This window comes from Notothenia rossii (genome assembly GCF_949606895.1).
Source record: "Notothenia rossii genome assembly, chromosome: 1".
In the NCBI taxonomy this organism is placed as follows: Eukaryota; Metazoa; Chordata; class Actinopteri; order Perciformes; family Nototheniidae; genus Notothenia; species Notothenia rossii.
In genome coordinates this window covers 55,697,924-55,719,269 of record NC_136912.1, presented here as the reverse complement: position 1 = coordinate 55,719,269, position 21,346 = coordinate 55,697,924, and the positions used below count along the sequence as shown (strand labels likewise).

At 45.0% G+C, this 21,346-nt stretch overlaps 1 protein-coding gene across 5 annotated transcripts in view; it reads left to right on the top strand.

The window, feature by feature from the left end:
* cep63 (centrosomal protein 63) overlaps positions 1-16,111 on the top strand; it is a 30,655-nt gene extending 14,544 nt beyond the window's left edge. For all 5 annotated transcript variants that reach the window (XM_079658408.1, XM_079658412.1, XM_079658409.1 and 2 more), the window contains exons 8-14: positions 289-434; positions 11,689-11,832; positions 11,921-12,011; positions 12,500-12,694; positions 13,954-14,156; positions 14,241-14,502; positions 14,588-16,111. In XM_079658408.1, coding sequence (XP_079514534.1) covers positions 289-434; positions 11,689-11,832; positions 11,921-12,011; positions 12,500-12,694; positions 13,954-14,156; positions 14,241-14,502; positions 14,588-14,791 — 1,245 coding nt within the window. In that variant the 3' untranslated portion in view covers positions 14,792-16,111. The remainder of the gene's footprint in view (positions 1-288; positions 435-11,688; positions 11,833-11,920; positions 12,012-12,499; positions 12,695-13,953; positions 14,157-14,240; positions 14,503-14,587) is intronic.
* Positions 16,112-21,346: the final 5,235 nt, after the last annotated feature.

The following is a 21,346-nucleotide window of genomic DNA, read 5'->3' as shown; positions in this document are numbered from 1 at the left end:
ACTAAACAAATTATTATTAACTTAACAGAATATTACCACAAATATATACTTCTAATGTGAGCAAAATCATAATAAACAAATTAAATGACAAACTACAATTACTATATGCAAAAGACTGTGTAGCTCTAACACCCTTTAACCTGTATATCTATGAATCCATCTATAATGTTTGTGTGAGATAATATATCATGTAAATGTATGTCATGTAATATAATGTGTAAATGTAGTGCAGTGTAGGAGGTTAGAATGGGATTTTCTCAGCTGAGGATCCACTGCTGCTTTCCACAGGTGCTTTCAGAGGAGAGGCAGGAGCTCCACGCCACGCTGGACTCCCAGGATTCATTTGTGCAAACATCTGGTCTGGAACGCCAGAGGCTGTCCAACGAAACTGCCAGACTGACCCAAGCCCTGCAGGCTAAAAATCAAGTAATCCGGTGGGTGGATTGCTCATGTGTATGATGTAGTACAGCAACGATACACAAGAGGGCAGTCTCTCCTCACACGGCAGCTGCACTGATGAGGGCCAATCTCTGCTGTATGGATAATGCTTTAGTCCTGAGAGGCAATTTAGAAGAAATGTTCTGGGGTCTCATTTATAAAGGGATATACGCTCAAAAAATGGCGTATGCCAGTTTCTACGCAATGTTTGCGATTTATAAAATACTAACTTGACGGGAAAACGTGCAGTCCTCCACGCAAACTCTAACCCATGCGTACGCACTAAGCACAACAACGGGAGAGAGGAGAAACTGCGACACCGTTGGCAGAAGGAAGAATGGTGAGAAATATGTGGAAATAATACCATAAATAAAATGTTACCTCTCATTTATCATATATGAAGAATTCATTTTCAAACATTGATTAAAGCCAATCTTAAAATGAGTTAACAAATGCCTGTTTGAGACTCCTCAGTGCACACAAAAACATAACTTGGAGAAATAAATAAATACGGATATGTTATTTAAAACCACCTCGAATATCCAATCCAATCCAACTTTATTTATATAGCACTTTAAAACCTTCAGACCAAAGTGCTGTACAGAGAGATAAACTCACACAACATAAAATAAATACATTTAAAATAAAAGACACAAACATATGTTGTGTTAATGTTATGAAATGTATTCTCATAAATTATGCGGTAAGCAGGACAGAATTACGTGTAAACTGACGCCGTTGTGCATTTCTATAGGTTGTAGATACGAGCATGCTTTTATATACTATCACGTTTAATCATGTTTTATGCCGTTTGCTAAGACTTGATAAGTCGCTCGTAAAACACAGGCGGTATGGAAACTAAGAACACCATATGTGGTAAATTGTACAGCTAATATAACACAACACATTAGTTGTATTTCCTTTAACTGGTGGATTATGGATATATAGTTGCTGATCAACAGCTGGGTCACAAACCACCAAATACAAAAACATCATTTAGATCCAGTCGTCATGACTCCACTCCGGAGGGATTCCCCGATCATTTCTTACAGTTTCTCATCAAGGGGGGGGGTCTCCTGTCCCCGGTACAAACACACTGCCTGAGGAAGGCTATGTGTATTGTTTTTGTCATGAACCTTTTTCGGACCACTTATTTATTTATTTTGGTGACGATCCGACCTCCATGCTGCTACTCTGGTTCAAACTGCATCCACCAAACAATATGTTCTCATTCATAACACTCCGTTCGATGTCTCACTATGGGATGCGCCTCATCGCGGAGCAAACAGAAGCATCAATCTCATTACGCCAATCCTGATTGGCTGGTGATCTTTACGTCAGCGTCAGGGAATCCACCCACCCTATAAGTAGCTTGTGCCACGTCGCAGCGTCATTCAAACACCTCTTCTCGCTTCAGAGCACATCTCGATAGATCGGGAGCCGGGCTAGCTTAACAGTCCACAGACTGAACCCAAAGCTAACTTTCGGTCGACGGGCGCTCGCCGGCTACTTTTCTGCTTCGCAAGAAGACTGTTAATCTACCTCGCCGTTTCTTTCTTCGCAAATAAAGGTAAGGTTTTGATTTTTCAAGCTAGTAACACACCTGTTGCTAGCTTGCCTTCCCTCACTACCGACACCACGGTAGCGAGGACCTTTTTTCTTTTTTCTCTCTCACACCAGAGGAGAAGAAGATAAAAAGGTATTAACACAACAGTTAATATTCTTTGAGAATAAAAATCTACACCGTCGCTTTTTCTCCGGATTAACGACAGGTTGTAAAAAAAATGTTTTCTCAGCAACGTACCTGTTACGAGCGGGTCCTCTCCACGCCGTCACCACGGCAAACAAGATGGGCGCTTCTCTCACTCACACCAGAGGAGTCAGGGACTCGGAGGCTCGGCTCTGCGGCCGCAGGTTGAAGATATCAGGCACAGACTCACACCAGGTCTGCTCGTCATGCCTCGGGCTGGAACACGCCCAGGAGGCTATCGACAAGCTAGCTTGTCGGGACAGGACCCCCTCATGTCCGCTGATTCGCCGGCCGAGAGCGGAGCCCCGCGCTGTGTCAAGCTGGGGCTCCCAACTGGACCTCACCATGGTCTCGCCCGCGGAGGATGTCCTGGAGTTGGACTACATGGAGGACGAAGAGGATGCCTCTGAGTTCCTCCTGTCCGACTCGGATGAGCAAGAAGATGATATCTTCGTGTCGTCAGCTCAGGCTGCAAAGCCGGGAGCGATGGCTGCTCTCCCGGCACACCAGCTTCGCCCTGTCTGAGCATGGACCTGCAGGCCGTTTGTCAACGCGCCGCGTCCAGGCTGGACATCCCATGGCCTGAAATGGCCAAGGAGACCTCCAGGTCTCGCTACGAGGGGAAGAATTTGCCCCAAGCAGCGAGGACAAAGAGGCAGCTCCTTCCAGTCTTCCCGGAGATGCTGGACGAGGTGTCGGTCTCGTGGAGAGACCGCCCCTTCAGTAATAAGGCCCCAATCCAGGCTGCCTCCTCCCTGGACTGTGACGGTATGGAGAGGCTCGGCCTGCTCCGCATACCGCCCATGGAACCGCTGGTGGCAGCCCACCTCCAACCGAGGCTGGCTCCGACACCGAGCAGGAACCCCACGCTACCGGTAAAGGCAGACCGGTTCCAGTCAGCGATGACGGAATGGGCCTATAAAGCCGCAGCGTTGTCCGCCAGGTCACTCAACATATCCTCACTGCTGAAGGACCAGGCGGAGCTCTGCGAGGACCAGGCGGAGCTCTGCGAGGACCTGTCGAGCAAACCTGGGCCGGCCGTGTGGGACGAGATTGGAGCGATCACGGACATTTGCCTCCGTATGCAGCGCTGTGCAGTCCAGGCCACGGGCAAAGTAATGGGCATAATGGTGGTACAGGAGAGAGCCAGGTGGCTCAACCTGACCAACCTCCCAGACCGGGAAAAGGAGAATGTTCTCGACATGCCTATCGTTCCCGAGGGTATTTTCGGCTCCGCTCTAGTCTCGATGCAGAGGAGATGTGAGTCGAAAAAGAAGGAAGACGAGGCCCTCCACCGCTGTCTCCCCCGAAGGGTCCAGCCGCGACCTGCAACGGTCTCGCGGCAGTCCTTCGCCCAAGTTGCCTCACGTCCTGCCCGGTTCAAGATACCGAGGCAGCAGAGGCCACAGCCTGCCCCGAGTGCCCAGCCCAGGCAGGAGACGAGGGCGAGCTGGCCGAGAAAATCTCCGGTTCCGGCAGCAGCCGTTCAGGCACAGCCGACCCAGGTTTTCGGCCACCAGACGAGGAAGAAGAAGCGGGCGGCCTGACAGCCTGCTCTCCTCGGTGACAGAGCTGGAAGTTCCCTGTTCCCCAGCTCCAGATGTATTTTCGGGGTGCCACCATGCCCCCATCTTCCCGCCATCTCGAGTGATGCCAGAACGTCATCCTCAAGTTTGCGCCAGAAGGGAAACGGACTTAGTACCAGAGACAGCGAGTTCTGCTATCTGCCTAAGTCACAAAAACACGTGTTACAAATACCATTGTTTTCAAATAAACCATTTTCCACTGTCGCATCCAGGCTTCAAGTCGAGGGCGCAGTCCAAAAAAATGAAAAGAAAAACAATAAACAGTCTGTCACCTGTCCCTCTGTTGAGAGCAGCTACGGCCTATCTCAAAAGGCGGATAATAGACGGGTCTATGAAGGCACCACCACCACCACGCGCATCCGCAGTGCCGGCTGGGGCCGTGAAGGCACCACCGCCACGCGCATGCGCAGTGTCGGCTGGGGTTGTCAACCTGGGGTTGTCAACCTGGGGTACCACCGTGTTCAGACACTAGAGGGCCCCATAACACAACAAATAGAGACTCAGAGGGAAAGAGACGTGACATCTCCGCTCGCTTTAAGGAGCGAAAGGTGGAAGATGCTCACAGCTTCTGCTTGGGTTTTCAAGACAGTAACACAGGGCTACAGGCTCCAATTCGCTTTCACCCCCCCTCGCTTCTCGGGCATTCTGTATTCATAAGCCTGGGGAGAGTCAGCCCTTATTCTGGAGCGAGAGATTCTCTCGCTACTAGAAAAGAAGGCTATATCTATAATACCCGCCGATCAGAGTCAGAGCGGCTTTTATTCCAAGTATTTCCTTGTTCCCAAACGGGGAAGGAACGGAATTCGGCCAATACTAGATTTGAGAGCTCTGAACAAATATCTCAAAAGATACAAATTCAGAATGCTCACTCACACATCTCTGCTACGTCTCGTGCGACAAAACGACTGGTTCACATCAGTCGATCTGAAAGATGCGTATTTCCACATCCCAGTATATTACCCACACAAGAAATATCTGAGGTTCGCATTTCAGGGTGTCTGTTACGAGTACAGAGTACTTCCCTTCGGTCTGTCTCTCAGTCCAAGAGTGTTTGTACGATGTACGGAAGCCGCGATAGCCCCGTTAAGGGTATTCGCCTGGCAACCTACCTGGACGACTGGCTGCTTCTCGCACAGTCGGAACAGGAGGCTATTACGCAGACGAATGTCCTCGTAAAACACCTGCTCGACCTGGTTTTCATAATAAACACAGAAAAGAGCATGTTGTCCCCAGCCCAGACTGTACTCTTCCTGGGTCTACACCTGAACTCGGTGCCCTGTACAGCCCGCCTGTCAGCAGAAAGAGTGAAAGCTTTCAGAGCTTGTCTCGCTCATTTCCGGCTGCGCAAATATGTTCTCTTCAGATCATGTCTGCGGTTACTGGGGCTCATGGCGTCAGCCATCCTGGTGGTACGACTGGGACGCTTACACATGAGGGAGTTTCAGCGCTGGGTAGCCGCCCTCAGACTAAACCCTGCGCGTCATGGCGCGCGGAGAGTGATGGTCACTGTGAAATGCGTAATGGCACTGCGCCACTGGCTGCACTCGACTTTTCTAGTATGGGGCGTGCCTATGGGTGCTGTCCTATCGCGGAAGGTGGTCACCACCGACGCATTTCTGATGGGCTGGGGAGGTATTTACAAAGGTCGGCCGGTGAGGGGTCTCTGGAGCAGAGACCTCCAACGGTCGCACATAAATTACCTGGAGCTTTCTGCCTTTTCTCAGAGGACACCATGTCCTCGTGAGGATATAATAATACAATATCGTATATAAACCGCCAAGGGGGTTTGCGTTCTCTCGAGTTACACATGCTGGCACGCAAACTGATCTTGTGGAGCTGCGGTCGTCTCCTCTCTCTGAGAGCGACGCACGTACCAGGAGTGATGAACCTCGGGGCAGACCTGCTGTCCAGAGGTGTACTACTATATGCAGACTGGACTCTACATCCAATGGTTGTGAGTCAGCTGTGGGTGCGTTACGGCCGAGCCGCGGTAGATTTGTTCGCATCAAAAGAAAATGCTCATTGTCAGCTGTTCTTTTCAATGCGCAATCTAAACGCACCGTTAGGCGTGGACGCGCTCGCGCACGTTTGGCCTCCGGTCCTCCTGTACACGTTCCCACCCCTGTCTCTGATACCCCCAACTCTGGCCAGAGTGTGAGAACAGCGCCACACACTGATCCTGATAGCTCCGCACTGGCCTGCAGTGTACTGGCTTGCGGAGATTTATCTGCTGCTGTGCGGACAGCCGTGGCAGCTCCCCCTACGCCGGGACATACTGTCTCAGGCGGGGGGGACGATCTTTCACCCACACCCGGAGCGCCTGGCCCTATGGGCCTGGCCCGTGAGTGGTACAATCTGAATACAGTGGGTCTCCCGCAGAAGGTGATAAACACTATTCAGAGTGCAAGAGCTTCCTCCACTAGGTCTCTCTATGACTATAAGTGGAGGGTGTTTGAGGAATGGTGCCTTCAAAAAGGGCACACCTCTTTTCAATTTCCTGTTGGGGTGATTTTATCATTTCTACAGGACCTGATTGATAAACCCAGAGCTTTTTCTACGATCAAAGTATACCTGGCTGCTATTGCTGCATGCCATGTGGGCTTTGAGGGTAAGACGGCTAGCCAACATCCTTTGGTCTGCCGTTTTATAAAGGGAGCTCGCAGGCTCCTCCCTGTTTCCAGGTCACTGGTGCCCTTATGGGACTTGACAGTGGTTTTAAATGGGCTCACTCGAACCCCATTTGAACCCCTGGAAGGAGCTGACATGAAGCACCTGTCACTGAAGACAGTGCTGTTACTGGCCCTGGCATCCGCCAAGCGAGTCAGTGATATTCATGCACTCTCTGTACATCCTTCGTGCACTCAGTTTGCCCCGGGGCAAACGAGAGTGTTGCTGAAGCCCAACCCTACCTTTATACCTAAGGTGGTTGGTTCATGTACCCCAATTGACATTGAGGCCTATCCTCCGCCGCTGTGTTCCTCCGGGGAACAGCGGCCGAATTTGCGGTGTCCAGTTAGTGCTTTACGCACTTATAAGGACAGGTTAAAAGAGTTTTGTTGTAGTGACCAACTCTTCATATCCTGGGCTAACCCTCAGAAGGGCAAGCCCGTTACCAAGCAATGGCTCTCCCAGTGGATTGTGGAAGCGATTGCTTTGGCCTATACGAGTCAGGGTTTTCAGGCACCTACGGGTCTGCGTGCTCATTCGACTCGTGGTCTGGCTACATCCTGGGCTTTGTTCAAGGGTGTTTCCATCCAAGACATTTGTGCAGCAGCGAGCTGGTCCTCGCCGCTCACTTTTGTCCGCTTTTACAGGTTAGACCTCTCTGCTCCTAGTGTGGCCCGAGCAGTGCTGAGCCCCGTGTTGAGTCAGAGCTCTACCTGTTAAGTTCTGGTTGGTTTGGTGATTTTCGAGATAAGCTCGTCTGGCAATACGGGAGCTTCAATATCCCATAGTGAGACATCGAACGGAGTATTATGAATGAGAACTATAGGTTACTTACGTAACCCCAGTTCTCAGAGTAACATGTAGTGAGATGTCTCACCAGACGGCCCTCCTTGCTAAGGTGAAGCAAGAAGAGGTGCTTATTTTGAATGACGCTGCGACGTGGCGCAAGCTACTTATAGGGTGGGTGGATTCCCTGACGCTGACGTCAAGATCACCAGCCTTCTGTTTGCTCCGCGATGAGGCGCATCTCATAGTGAGACATCTCACTACATGTTACTCTGAGAACTGGGGTTACGTAAGTAACCTATAGATTTATCTCCACCTCCCCAAAATAACCAAAATCTGACACGGTGTGAGATGTCTTTTTTAGCTGTTCTGTCGTCATTTCCTGCGATCTTCTTCACAAAGTCAGTCAAAATGAATGAATGAATGGGCGTTTTTTTGACTATTTATAGGCAAATATGGGCGTTACGTGAAGCCCGCAAAAGCTGCACCGCATTTTGAGTTGACCTATTTTTCGGATTTCTACTACGTAAGCAACCTTCCCACGTGAATCCTACGCACGGCGTTATACATGATGCCCCAGGTGATCCATTTACTAACTTCTCCAGTTTCTTCTTATGCTCTGGTGAAAATAAAAGGTTTGGCCAGGTTAATGTTTCTAAGTTCCTTTAAAAACTCCTTCTGAAACAGATGGGTAAATTAATTTGGCCAAGATCATTTTCTAATCTTGAATCATTGATTGAACATATCAAAAAAAGTTTTGCCATAGAATCTTTCTTAACACTATAACCGCCAACGGGTAAATTTTACCCGCAGCTGTTTTTTTATTGTATGTAACTTTTTTTCCATAACATATTAAAGTCTCCCAGTCTGTGACTTTTCCTGAGAGTGTGTTATATAGCACCCTCTGTTGTTAAAAATTGTCAATAGGAAGTCAGATTGAAAAAAATCGCCAAATAAATTGCCATTTATACCCATATCCGCCAGCGGGTAATATTTACCTAATAGAAAATGCAGCGTAAACATGATGTGTTGCTATAACAACGCCTTTTGTCTACTGCGGTTCCTTATAGATAGAGAGATAGATAGATAGATATATTGATAGATAAATAGATAGATAGAAAGAGAGAGATAGATATATAGTTATAGATAGTGTAACATCTTGGAGAATACAAGATCTTGGATGACTGAGCTCACGTTGAGGACGTAATGCATGTGTGCAGGTTACGTGCCAGTTGAATAAAGATGGACACTCGGAATGAGAGAAGTAGTCCGCGTCGTCTGTTTGTGTAGACAATATGTCCATAGAACAGAACATTACAGATGGATCGATAGATAGTTATAGATAGATAGAGAGAGATTGAGAGATTTGTACCTAAACAAAACACAAGTCTAACACCAAGCGTTTAAATCAGCACTCTTAGCGATATTTTATACTTCATGCTATCTGCACAAACTATGTCATATGAAAAGCTGAGAGTCCACAGATTATATTGGTATAAATGTCATCCCTGTGCGATTAGAACTCACTGTTCTGTATGATAAATAAAATAACATTGTACCTTGCAAATCAATAGCGGGTACATTTTAGCCGTTGGCGGTTTTAGGTATACAGCGACCTCTGGCGGTTCTAGTGTTAAATGTGTAACAGCATGTTCAAAATAATACTAAACACAGGGTAAATTATTTTGTGGGTTATCATCCCTCAGAAATGGGGCTCAGCCTGCGAGCTAGTTCAGGCAGTCAACAGGAGCACCAATGATACATTTACACTAGAGATGTTAAGATTCACCGATCCGCATCGGTGCACCGGCATATACGTTCAAGATGCGAGTGCACCGGTTGAAAGAGTGCACATCGGCTACTGTTTGGGTTGAACTCGCGATGCATCGATTGTAGCGTCTTTGCATCGGTAAAAAAACGATTGATTCATATAATATCCTCTCATCCTGTCAGCACTCAGCAGAGACAATCTCTGATCTTTGCTTTGCACTACGGAGGCCGAGAGTATGGAGTCAGATTTGGGTCAATATTCTAGCGCGCAAAACAAGCTACTCACGAGCGGGAAATTTGCTTTTACACGCGCATGAAATGACCCTCGCGCAGATTAAACCCCCGCGAGCAGAGATAGCCCTCTTGCTCGCTCGCGGGAGTGTCAGCCTCACTCGCTCGCGGAGTCTGTCTACTTACTATAGGACACTATACAACTCTTACAGTATACTATAGTAATACTATAGTTCATTTATAGTTCCTTTCGTAAGAGGTGCATACAGCAGACAGTAGCTAGCAGTTTTTGACAGATACAGCCCACTCAAAAATATATTGTTTTTTATATAAAATTAATTAGCTGTACACTTTACGAATGTAATGTTTTTTTTATGGACATCTTTACCATTCAATCTTGGCCAACTGATCTTGCTGCTGTCGCTCCTCGGCTCTTGGTAGTTCAGGCATTTATCAAACCTGGCAACTCTGGGCTTCCTGGCAGCTGTCAATCAAAGTCCAGTGGCTCCGCCCCAAAGTGTCCGAAACTTTTCACGTGCGCGCAGACAGACTCCGCGAGCGAGTGAAGCTGACACTCCCGCGAGCGAGCAAGAGGGCTGTCTCTGCTCGCGGGGGTTTAATCTGCGCGCGAGGGTCATTTCATGTGCATGTAAAAGCACATTTTCCGCTCGTGAGTAGCTTGTTTTGCGCGCTAGAATATTGACCCGAATCTGACTCCATACGAGAGGCTCAGTTATCAACACACACGGAAGTCGAGGAGAAAGAGAAACACAGCGCACCGAACAATACCTACAAATCAAACGTTTGGCAACACTTCGGATTGTTCAAGAAAGACGGTCAACTTGAAAAATCGTTCACAAATTGTTAACGATGCCGACCCGCTTTAAAGTACACAAGTAGTACGAGGAACTTAGCGACGCACATAAAGAGGCGACATGGGGTCTGCGGCTGAAAAGAGAAACCTGAAAGTTAGACATATGAGTGAAATCACTCAGTGAGGTGTTCTGTCAGAGAGAGTGGTGTTTAGTTTACAGCAGCCTGTGACTGCCAATAATAGTTTAAATGTCTTCCTTACTGTAAGCAGTTATGAAAGAGCTGTTTGTGAAAGGTTATTTGTATTCTTTATTGTTCATATAGAAACCAGTGCTTTCTGCTCACTGGTGAGTTGGCCTATGAGTGTTAAGCACATCAGGCTGGCAGCTGTATGGGCATTGCACTATGGTAGTTGTTATTTGCACATTGTTAATCATGGGCAATGCATCCTTAAATTGTTTAACTGTGAGGTGTTATACAATTGTACTGTACGGTAAAAAAGAAACAGCATGATGGGATGTGCAGTACTAGTAGAGAGAACAAAATATGTAAAGCACTTTTTTGTTAATGTATGATTTGCTGCATATAAGGAACAAAGCTAAATCCTCTGTCGTACCATATTGAAGTATCATTATTTTGCATCGTGTTGAATCGTATCGCCCCGTATCGCATAATGTTGAATCAAATCGTATCGAACTGTATCGCAACAGGGGTGAATCGTATCTATCGCATGGCCTGGTGTTTCAAATGTATCGTTAATGTATCGTATCGTGGCAACGTATCGAGATGCACATTGCATCGGCTTCAGTGATGGAGATACACATCCCTAATTTACACGTGACGTCCCTCTTACAACCAACCAAACACATGCTGCTAAACCTGCCGCTCTATTTAAGCTGCCAGGTCGGCCCCCCCACCACCCCAGCTTCCACCTGTAGGCTCGGGGGGATAGTTAATTAATCATCTCTCAATGTTCTGTGTACATCTGTGGAGTGATGAGGCCCGAGCCTAGACACCAAACTCAAACTATATGCAATTTCTAATAAACATATCAAGCAACACGCGACTGGGACCGGGGTAGTGGTGAACTCCATCCGCCTTAAATACAGGAGAGAAAAGAATAGAAAGTGGATCACCAGATTTATTTTTCTGCGCTGTCTCTCAGGGCTTCAATAGAATATATATATTTTTTTTTATTTAGCCTTTATTTATACAGGTGTAAAATCTCATTGAGACACAAGGTTTCATTTTCAAGAGAGACCTGTTCAGTGGTAACACTACCACACAAAGTTACAGACAGACAGGATACTAAACACAGAGGCAACACTCAAATAAAACATCGTAAAAAAAGTAGTCATCGAAATCCATATACAGTCAGATATAGCAGATGCAAACACCCACAGATGACTTCTCCAGCTTTTTTAAATGAGTTTAAAATCCGTGATGGGTATCAAACTGGTCAGCTCCTGCTGAAGTGTGTTCCAGGTCGAGGGGGCAGAGTATGATATGGCTTTTTTCCCAAGCACCGTGCGTACTGAGGGGACGGACGGAGTGATGTCTTTTTGAGATCGTAGTCTATAGCTGTACTGTTATATAGTATAACATATAGTTTTATAGAAGGTTGAACAGAACTGTGTGTCTCCTCAGCTCTCTGGAGGACTGCCTGGCAGCTCAGGGCTGTGCCGAAGTGGAAACCCTCAGACAAGATCTGGAGAAGACGGCCACCAAGCTTTACTGCGCTGAAGCATGTGAGGATCATCTCAAGGCTCAAGTGGCGTGTCTCAAAGAGAGGTGAGAGCTGGCCACATTACTCTTTCTCCAGACAGTAATGTGACTATTTCTTTGTTTGGTGCCATCAATGTCTTTCTGATTTGCTCAGTCTGGAGAGGGTGAGCCGGCAGAAAGCTGACCAATCTGAGCTGAGGAGCATCAAGGCACAATATGATTCCTCTGTGGCAGAAAGGAAAAGGGTCAGTGATCTCCTCTGTCTGCTCGTGTTGTGGCAGTTTGGAGTTTTTGATGGCCAAACTGTAGTTGTGTGTATTGTAGCAAAAATCACTTAAGCCGCTGAGAGGACTCTGTATCCAAACAAAAAGAACAAGATTCTTTAGTTGCGTTCCTTTTAATTTCATGTAAATATTGTATATTGTGGTAAAAGTCATTTTTGTACATGATGCTCTTGCAATAGCAAAATCTTAAATCAGCAGTTGTGTTGCGATTGCGTTGGCGTCAGAAGAAATGAATACTCCCTATTCTTCCTCCCGCTGTAACAGTTAAAAATAGTCATTAACAGCACACTTCCACATTGTGTGTCACCTAATGTTGTGAGATACTCACACACACACACACACCTCCACACCGCACACACACACCAACTTTAACCAATAGTGACAACCCAAACACATGCCTTGCCCTACGCTGTCTTATGTATTGTGATTTCTCTGGATTCCTTCCACAGGTCAACGAGGAGCTCCTCAGGGCGCGGCAGACTCACAGTGGGGAGGTGGAGGGGATGAGGAGTGAGGTGTCCAAACTGACCTCAGAGCTGCACCAACAAGACGCCACCATCTGCACACTGAAGGGCTCTCCATCCAGCATCAGGCAGCACTGTGGGGGGGTGGGGCGAGCAGCACAGAAAGAAGCCCAGCTAACAGTGAGCACACACACAAACACACACACATTATCCTTCCATAGTTCCATCACAACGATCACAATGAACCCATGTAAGGGAACATGAGCCTTCTTCTCAATGTGTATCATAAGTGAACTTCTTTGTTATTCTGACAAAGTGTGTTTTTGATGTCTTTATTCAGACATGATAGGACTTTTACAGAAAGAGCCACTCATATTTATTCTGTATGTATGTGTTGTTTTCTGCAGAGTTTCAGATAAGATTACATTAATATTTTAACTATTATACTATTTTCTAGATTTAGATTAGAATGGCGGGTCAAGGTGGGCTAGTTTAAAGGCCAAAAATTTAGTTTTAATATATAAATAATAGGCCTACATTCATTATTTTACTAAATAAATATTTTCCAAAAGTCAAAATGTGTAGTTTTCTAATGAAATATTCTGCTACAATCCATTATTTTAGCATTTCAAAAACAACCTTTCACTGCAGTCTTAAAACAGTCTTCTCTCCTGCTTGCTGAAATGCGGGGTCTGTGCAAATGTAACTTTTGATGTCGCTACTGTTGCATGTACATTATGTTACATCTTTTAATTCAGACATGTGTAGAACTTATAGAAATGTCTAACTTAGTAAATCTACCATATTAATGGTGATGATGTAGTTATTCACTCATGACACGGCATTCTATTATTAAAGCGAGACACTACAGGCGATAACATGATGCAGCATCATGTCCATTTCGACAGTTTGGTCTTTCAGAGTACTGGAAGGAAAACATTAATGTAGGTGTTTGTGTCGCTTTGTCTTCATGAATCTAGATCTTTTTAGTTAACCAAAGTAAAGTAAGTTTAGTTTTTACCATTTTCAGTGTCTTTACATTTTACAATATGTATCTTTTAAGGTTGTTTTCCTCAAACATTTTATTTGTATTTGCTTAGCGAGAAATATGCACCAACAGTACTATCAAACACCAAACTTTGAAGTTTATTCCGACATATTTTCTTAGGTTCTTACAAAGGGCTACGTTCATTTATCATTAATAGACCAATCTATATCACATTTTATTCCCCAAACATTAACAATTTAACTTTTTGCCTTGCCACTGTTCAGATTATTGTTTCGGAAATGTATTTGAACAGAAAGCATGCAATACTAAAATAATTGTCCTAAAGTAATTAGTATGGAAGGTATTCTCCGGTAGTGTCTCCCTTCAACATGGCTTCAGTGATTGTTTTGAAACCTGCCTCTGCTCTCTCTCTAATGAACTGTCTCCTCAGAGGGGGGAGTCCTCGCCTGCGCCCCTCGGGGACAGTTATCTGTCGTCTCTGTGCAGCCTGGAGCAAGAGAACGTGCGGCTGAGGAAGGACCTCTCTGAGCTGCGAACCCGACTCCAGGCCTCCAGCAGGACCTGTCCTGACCAATACCAACAAGCTCTGCTCCATCACGCTAAGACCGCCCCCCCACAGCCTGCTCAGGACAGGTGCCCGCCACACAAAGAAACACATGCTCAAAAGATCAAGGAAATTAAACTTTTATCCAACTTTTGCTTTATCTGTCACCACAGGCAAGAGACAGCAACAAAGGCTGAGCTGCAGACCAGTGGTCTCTGCCCAGGAGAGATCCAGAGCCTCTTCCAGCAGCTGCACACCCTGTCCCAGGCCTCCTGTCTCCCAGACAGCAGGCCTGCTTCTTCAGCATCGTCCTCTTCCTCCACCAGACTCACCAGGAGAAACTCTGTGCCAAGTCCAAATGACTCTGAGGAACAAAGATCCAGCTCTGAACACTCTGAGTCCAGAGAGAAGCCCATACCGTCTCCCTCTGCCATGGTGATGTTTATCACAATGAATAAGCCACAGTTGTCGTAAAGATCATTTTGAGAATCCTACAGATTTTTTTCTTCTTCCCTCTCAGGAGCCTCTGTCGGTTTCTCCAGGGGACGAAACAGTCTCTCGTTTCTTGCAGGAAGAGAGCTTCCTGGCTAAGGAGCTGGTCCAGAAGCTGGACTCCCACATCCAGGGGATGAGAGAAACCAACGCAAGGATTCTCTCCAAGTACCTGCCAGGGGGCTCAGGGTCCCCCCACACGTCCACCGACTGCAGGCAGCAGAGTGGTTAGAGATGGAGTGAGTTGCAATAAATCCAACTCGTGGTTTTCAGACCCTTTGTTGCAGGACTTGCTTAGTTGATATGACGCAGAAACATGGCAGACCAAACTATAACTGTGGTGTTGGGTTGATGGCTATAAACAACTTACTACAACAGATCCTCTTTTTAGGGTCTGTCTCCACATGGCATTTTAAAGATCATGAACAAACTCAGGAAACAGCAGCGGAGGAGCACCTGAATGCATCATTGGTCTTTGTGAAGTTCCTCCCTGTCAGAGCCCTTCTGGATTCTTGCACAATTTAACTCAGATTGGCAAGGAAGAGTTGGAATTCCCAAAAGTGATTTCTTAAACACTATCAAAGAAGAAACAAATAAGCTGTGACCTCATACAGCCCAGACTCCTCTGTCCCCCTCTCTCCCTCCCCCTCTGTCCCTCTCCCTCCCCCTCTGTCCCTCTCCCTCCCTCTCTGTCCCTCTCCCTCCCCCTCTGTCCCTCTCCCTCCCCCTCTGTCCCCACACTGTCCCTCCCCCTCTGTCCCCACACTGTCCCCTCCTCTGTCCCCACAGTGAAGACAGAGTTGTTTTGAGGTCACATTGACAGTGTTGCGTTGCTAATGAGCTCTGATTGTTACCTGTTTTTTGGGGGGGGGTTTTCTGTCTCATTTTTCTTTTATCTGTCTCTTGAAATTGTTTTGTCCTGCCACTTCCAGCTCATCCTAAACAACAAGCTAAGGCTGCCTGAACCCTTTCCTCTGGTCCTCAGCAGCTTCAGGCTCTCTGAACATGTCCTGTTCAGAGAGCCTCCACTATATATATGTTATCCAAAAAAACTAAAGATTAAGGAAAGACAAACTAGACCGACATTTTAAAAACCCCAAATAGTTTTTGTGAAATTTAATTTAATTTAAAAAAAACGAATAATAAATCCTGGCATGGAAGTGGCATCGGTTCTTGTGATATCCCTAATCTATTCAATTATTCAAATAACTCTTTCAGCTCTGATCAGACTGCCATTTTCTGGAAAAGAACAATAAATACAAGTTTGATAAATGAACACTGCTCTCTATGAAGGAGTAGTGGCAGATCACTATAGGCTCTAACATGTAGTGACTGCTCACGACTTTCACATTTTATAATTAGAGTTTAGCCAAATATTTCCAGGAACCCTAATCTCTAGTATTTAAACTGTAAATATTTCGGATTTGTGGGCTCTTGTGCACAACACATTTTTTATAATGTGCATTCCGTCCATGCCTCTGTGTGTTCTGAATGGGAGTATGCAAATCTGAACTCACATTAAAAAATGTTGATCCCGCCATGTTGCCACACACCTGTCTCTGCAAGTAATGTTTTATTATCAGAACTTAGAGGAAATGTGCCTCAGCTGTGTTTGATGTATTCTGGCTTATTCTGTCGTATGTATGTGACCTCACGAAGCTTGCTGCGTTCCTCTTGGATTACTTGTTGAGATTCTGACATTAAGAGAGTTCCTTTGCATTTTTTCTTGTTGGACGCTGCATCATTTTTTAAATTTGTCCAAGTTCCCTGGAATGCAGCATTAAACATTTTCATTAACATCCAGAGAAAAGACTGTTGTGAGAGCCAAAGGAGGGTCCGTCCTTCCTGCAAAACTGGGAGAATACCACATATGTGCATGTCAGCCGCCGACCCCCCACCACCCTGCAGAGGCCCTCTGGCCAGTCTGGTGCAGGAATGTGTGCACCATGCCAATGCTGTCATGAGCATCCCCCCCCCCCTGCTTTGTCCTCATCATTAGAAAGCTGATGGAATGTTAATATCAACCATGTGGGGCACTCAACCCTAGCCAGGGTAGAATACTTTATTTTACTGCTTCCTAATAAAGCACACTGATGGAATGGAAATAAAGTGGAAAGATTCTGAAGAAAAATGTGTTCTTCATTTTTGCCGTCATACTTGTTCAACGACAGCACAGAAGTTCTGCTCTGCTCGTCCAGTGACTTCTCACTTTGGTTCTGAGCCGTGTTGCTAACACTGTGAGCCCCAACAAACAGCACAGAGGAATTTGGCAGGCATTCCTCTGGCTTTCTCTGGAGGGAGGTGAAAGGTTTTATATGTGGAGATTTTTTTAGGGGGCCTAGTGGAAGGGAGTGAGGGAGGTTTGAGTCCAGAAGGCATTGGATAACCTTGTCTATGGAAAAATTGGCCTAAGGCTACAGGATGATTGAGTAATTGCCACCCTTGATTTTTTAATGCATTACGCTCTATCAGGATAATTGTTACGTGTGCAAATGTGGACATTCTCTGGCATATTCATTCTTCTTATTCTTTTTGTGTTTGATGATTACATTATGCTTTTGAAGGGGCATTTCAGCAATTGAGTGTGACCTTCTCCTTACCTTTGCAACCTTGCAGGAGACATATTAAAAAAGGAACTGTCAACATTGGCCTGCAGAGGCCAAGATACTCTGTCTTTAAGTCTCAAGTATTGGTCAAGTCCAAAAAAACACTATCATACATTTCCTATGATGCACTTCATCAGTATCTTTAGTTGGACCCTGCCTAAATGCTCATTCTGTATCTCCAAATAAATCGAGTATATTTACCTAAACCAAATCTTGAAAAGCCTTAAAATGTTTGCACAATTCGATATTCAATTCGATTTATAACACATCAGATTTTGTTTTCTAATCAAAATAAGTCCACTAACTGATTTTTCCAAAGCTTTCCACCCACCTTCTTAGCCTTTCTTAGTAGATAATGTGCTCAGTCACAGTTATTTAGTTATTAAGTTAGCTAGTTAGTCTTTTTGTCCGAGGAGGAATGTTAAACATGTGTCCTGTTCCAAGACATTTTTCTTGTGAAATGTGTATTTATAAATATAAAATATCGTATTTTAAGACATAAAATATCAGCTTTTGATTAAACTTGGATCTACAAAGTAGTTAAATGACCTTGAAAAAAAAAAAGAATACTCCTACCTCACTAAAAAATCCATGACGAATATATAAAATGGCAAATATTTGTATTTTCTGATGTATAACTTGTAGATACAAGATGTCTTAATCTTCCCCTGTAAGTCCATCCTCAGTGAATGGGCACCGGTGACTTTTTCACATTACACTGAAATGTGAATGTTTGACCCCTGCAGGCTTCCAAACTGGTAGAGACATCCCATAATCATGTTTGTATGTACGCGTCTTCAACTCAAATTTAAAGTGAGACTCAGCCAGTGTTTAACAGGTAGCAGTAAATGATTCTGTGGTAAAACCATACGTTTGAGTTGGGGGGGGGGGGATATTAGTTAAGGCTGGTTCAGTGTTTTTAACGTTCGTTAAAGAGACCAAAAAGCTCCAAGAATTTCTTCCATTTGACATTGACCCAAATATGGAAAATAAAACCTGTGAAAACTAAACAGTTTAAGGATATGTCAAGGTTTTAAGAGGAAGGTGCCAAAATAACTGCAAATAATCATAAAGCAAGATACTATTAAGCTAAATATGTTTGAGCTTGAATACTTAGGTTTGTGACTTATTTACATTTGCTCCTGGATCCTAGAGATAATTATTGTGCATAGTGTGTGTGAAAAGTCGATGGGTATAGCTTCACATTATGAACCCATCTTGGAGTAAATATGTGAGTTATTGAATGGCGGAATGTTCCTTATCTGTGGGATCAACACTTGTCATGGGAATAAAGATTAAAAGGATATACTGTAGAAAGCTTGTTTGTGTGGAGGACTTATCTCTGCAGAATACAGACTGGCGATGAAGGTTGGGGGGGATTTTTGGAACCGGGACTGCATGGAGATTTTTGGAAGTGGGGTTGTATGAGGTACATATCCAAAGTCAGTGTGTACAGTCGTAAAAGGTCTGCCCCCAGTTTGAAGACAACAGACACGTACAGCACCGAAAATAAGCATTGTACTCTCTAAAATAGTTAAGTCTATGCTGTAGTTGGAATTTTCATTGCTTAACCTTGCTTTCAGACAGCCGTTTCAAAAAGGGAATTTGAGATATTACATTCATATATTCTCCCATTAAACAGCAGACTCCATTACAAGAGTATTTTGTATCATACAGATCACAGGTTGCTGGTGTACTGCTGCCTCTGTGGTTTTTGTGACACTGGTAAGGTATATTTACTGGTTTTGTCAAAAGAGTTTTGTGTTTTAGAAGAGAGCCTTCAGTGCCTTGTTGGGCTGTCTTATGGCAGGTAAAGTGCTGAAAATATTCTAAATATTGTGTAAACTTAAACTGATTTAGATTTTGGGCTGTTTCTTGTTTTCAGGTGACGTGCACAGCACTGCTTTTCTTGTGCTGGCACTCACACATTGTTACAACAAAAGATGCTTCTCCAAACTGGCTCGACTGATTAATACACAGTCTATGGAAGTACCTCTTTCAACCCTACTGAGATGTGACCTAATTGCAACCTCAGGTTGTTGCTCCTTTAGGGAAATGATAATCGTTTCTTTATGAATTGCTGAACTTCCTAAACAAGATGAGGCGACTTTTCCCACTATTGTTGCAGCCTGCATGCATTCTTTGTTGCACATTCCATTCCTCCGAGAACATGCTGAGCGTGCGTCCTTGTCCCACTTCCAGCTCCAGCCAGGTCTCTTACATTATGCGAACGTCTCAGTGTGGTTGAGTCAGGGTGGGGTTTTGGGGGATGGGTGCACGTTGGCTGGACCGGTTTCGGGCAGTCGGACTCAGGACAGAGACGGGGGGGTTTTCTTATCAGCCCCACTTAGTGCTTCGTGCCACGGGAACTGTGCCGGAGAGGTCAAGAGGAAAACTATGACGGGCCATGTAGGCCAAAATTCAAACTAACCTCGAACACACACACTGAAATACTCTCACATTCACTACTGAACGCCTCAAAGAGGTGTTCAACCTCATGGAAGCTCAAGACTGTACAGTAGGTGGAGGCTCAGGTTAAACTGAGGATGATACGAGAGCTGGGACTCTGTGGCCGGATGCTGAGAAAAGAGAGGTTTTACATATTAAACCATCGCATTGTTGAATAGATAGTTCTGATTGTGGAGTTGTTGAAGGTACATAGTGAGAGCATCACCTACAGTAGATGGAGGTTGGCTCTCCCCCAATGGGGAGAAACTGACAGGAGAGCAGCACAGAAGCTGCTGTGGAGCCAATGGATAGGGGCAGCAGCAAACCTTACTGTATAGCCACCTATGAAAATCAATATTTGTTCAATTGTTCGCTATGTTTAAAAAATGTTTCCTGTTTTACTTTGCTCTTCCCAACGGGGAACTAAAACTGTTATATCTACTAAACTGCTTTGATCATTTTGTTTGTTAATGTGTGACTTTGTTGAATCTGAACGAAACCTTTATATCCTAAAGATAACGGCTTCGTCTGAGTATATATATGTATTTCCCTTAAGGTGCTGGTTGCAGGTTGTAGGTCGGAGGCCTGACACTTTCTATCTAGGAGGAGACGAAGTCACGAAAACACATTATGAAGATAAATGTAATTAAACAGCTTATCAGATATTAATGGTACCCATGGTTACCAAGAGCTGAACGGTTTCCAATGATCTAATTTACAAACTAACGTCAGCACTTAGTCCTCTGGGGCTCCTCCAGATGTCCAGAGGTGACAAACTGAGAGGACAGCTTGGCCACAAACATGATGATCTTATAGCACATGACACACTGCTGTAGATTCACCTTCAGCATTAAAGCAGTCCAATGCAGCATACACATTAATGCAGCAAAGCTCTGACTATGAAAGGCTGTGGAAGCCACTGAGGACAACAGTGTTTTGTGCACATTTTTCTTTCGTTTGAATGTAGCTGGGCAGCACTTGTGTTTACAATATGCTCATTTGTTGTGCCTTTAATTATATAGGATGAATTTTAAATTCACTCCCCATTCTTAAACAGTCCAGAACCATAACGCTCTTAGCCCAAAAATAATAACAACATTCTTGGAAGAACGTGGTCTTGTTGGTATTCGGCCCACTGATGCTCTCCCTGCGTGTTCGCTTTGATGTCCACTTTGTGTTTTATAAAACTTGAGAACATTCCTTGTTCATTCATGGCTAATGAGGGCATGATGGTCTCGTTTAATTAGTTTGCAGACGTCCCCTGAAACACACACCCGGCTGCCTGGCTCCGTCAGTGTTATGCAATGAGAGGCTCAGATCAGAGCTGTGGTGCACAGTTCTGTTCCTCAAGGTGGGACTTGTGACGTGATGAGCTCACATTAAATGCTGTGTTAATATGTCAATGTTCGAAAAAGAGAATCAAGCTAAAACCATGTGCAACAACTGATTTGAATCTATGACACAGGAGCATTCTGGGATACGCTAAGGAATTGGGGAGGGGGGGAGCAGTTTGCATTCATTCATTTGTAGTGACATAAACAGCTGAACATGTTTTGATTTGTATTTATTTTCAAGAGAAATGCCTGAGGAAGTGACGCCATTCCTTGTTTCTAGTTTCTAAGACGTTATCTTTCCATGACCCTGACAAATGTCATGGGCGAAAGTGACCTGCTGCAAACTGAAACCAGCCTCATGCAGCTGTGAACTGCTTCACCATCGGCTGTGTTCCATTC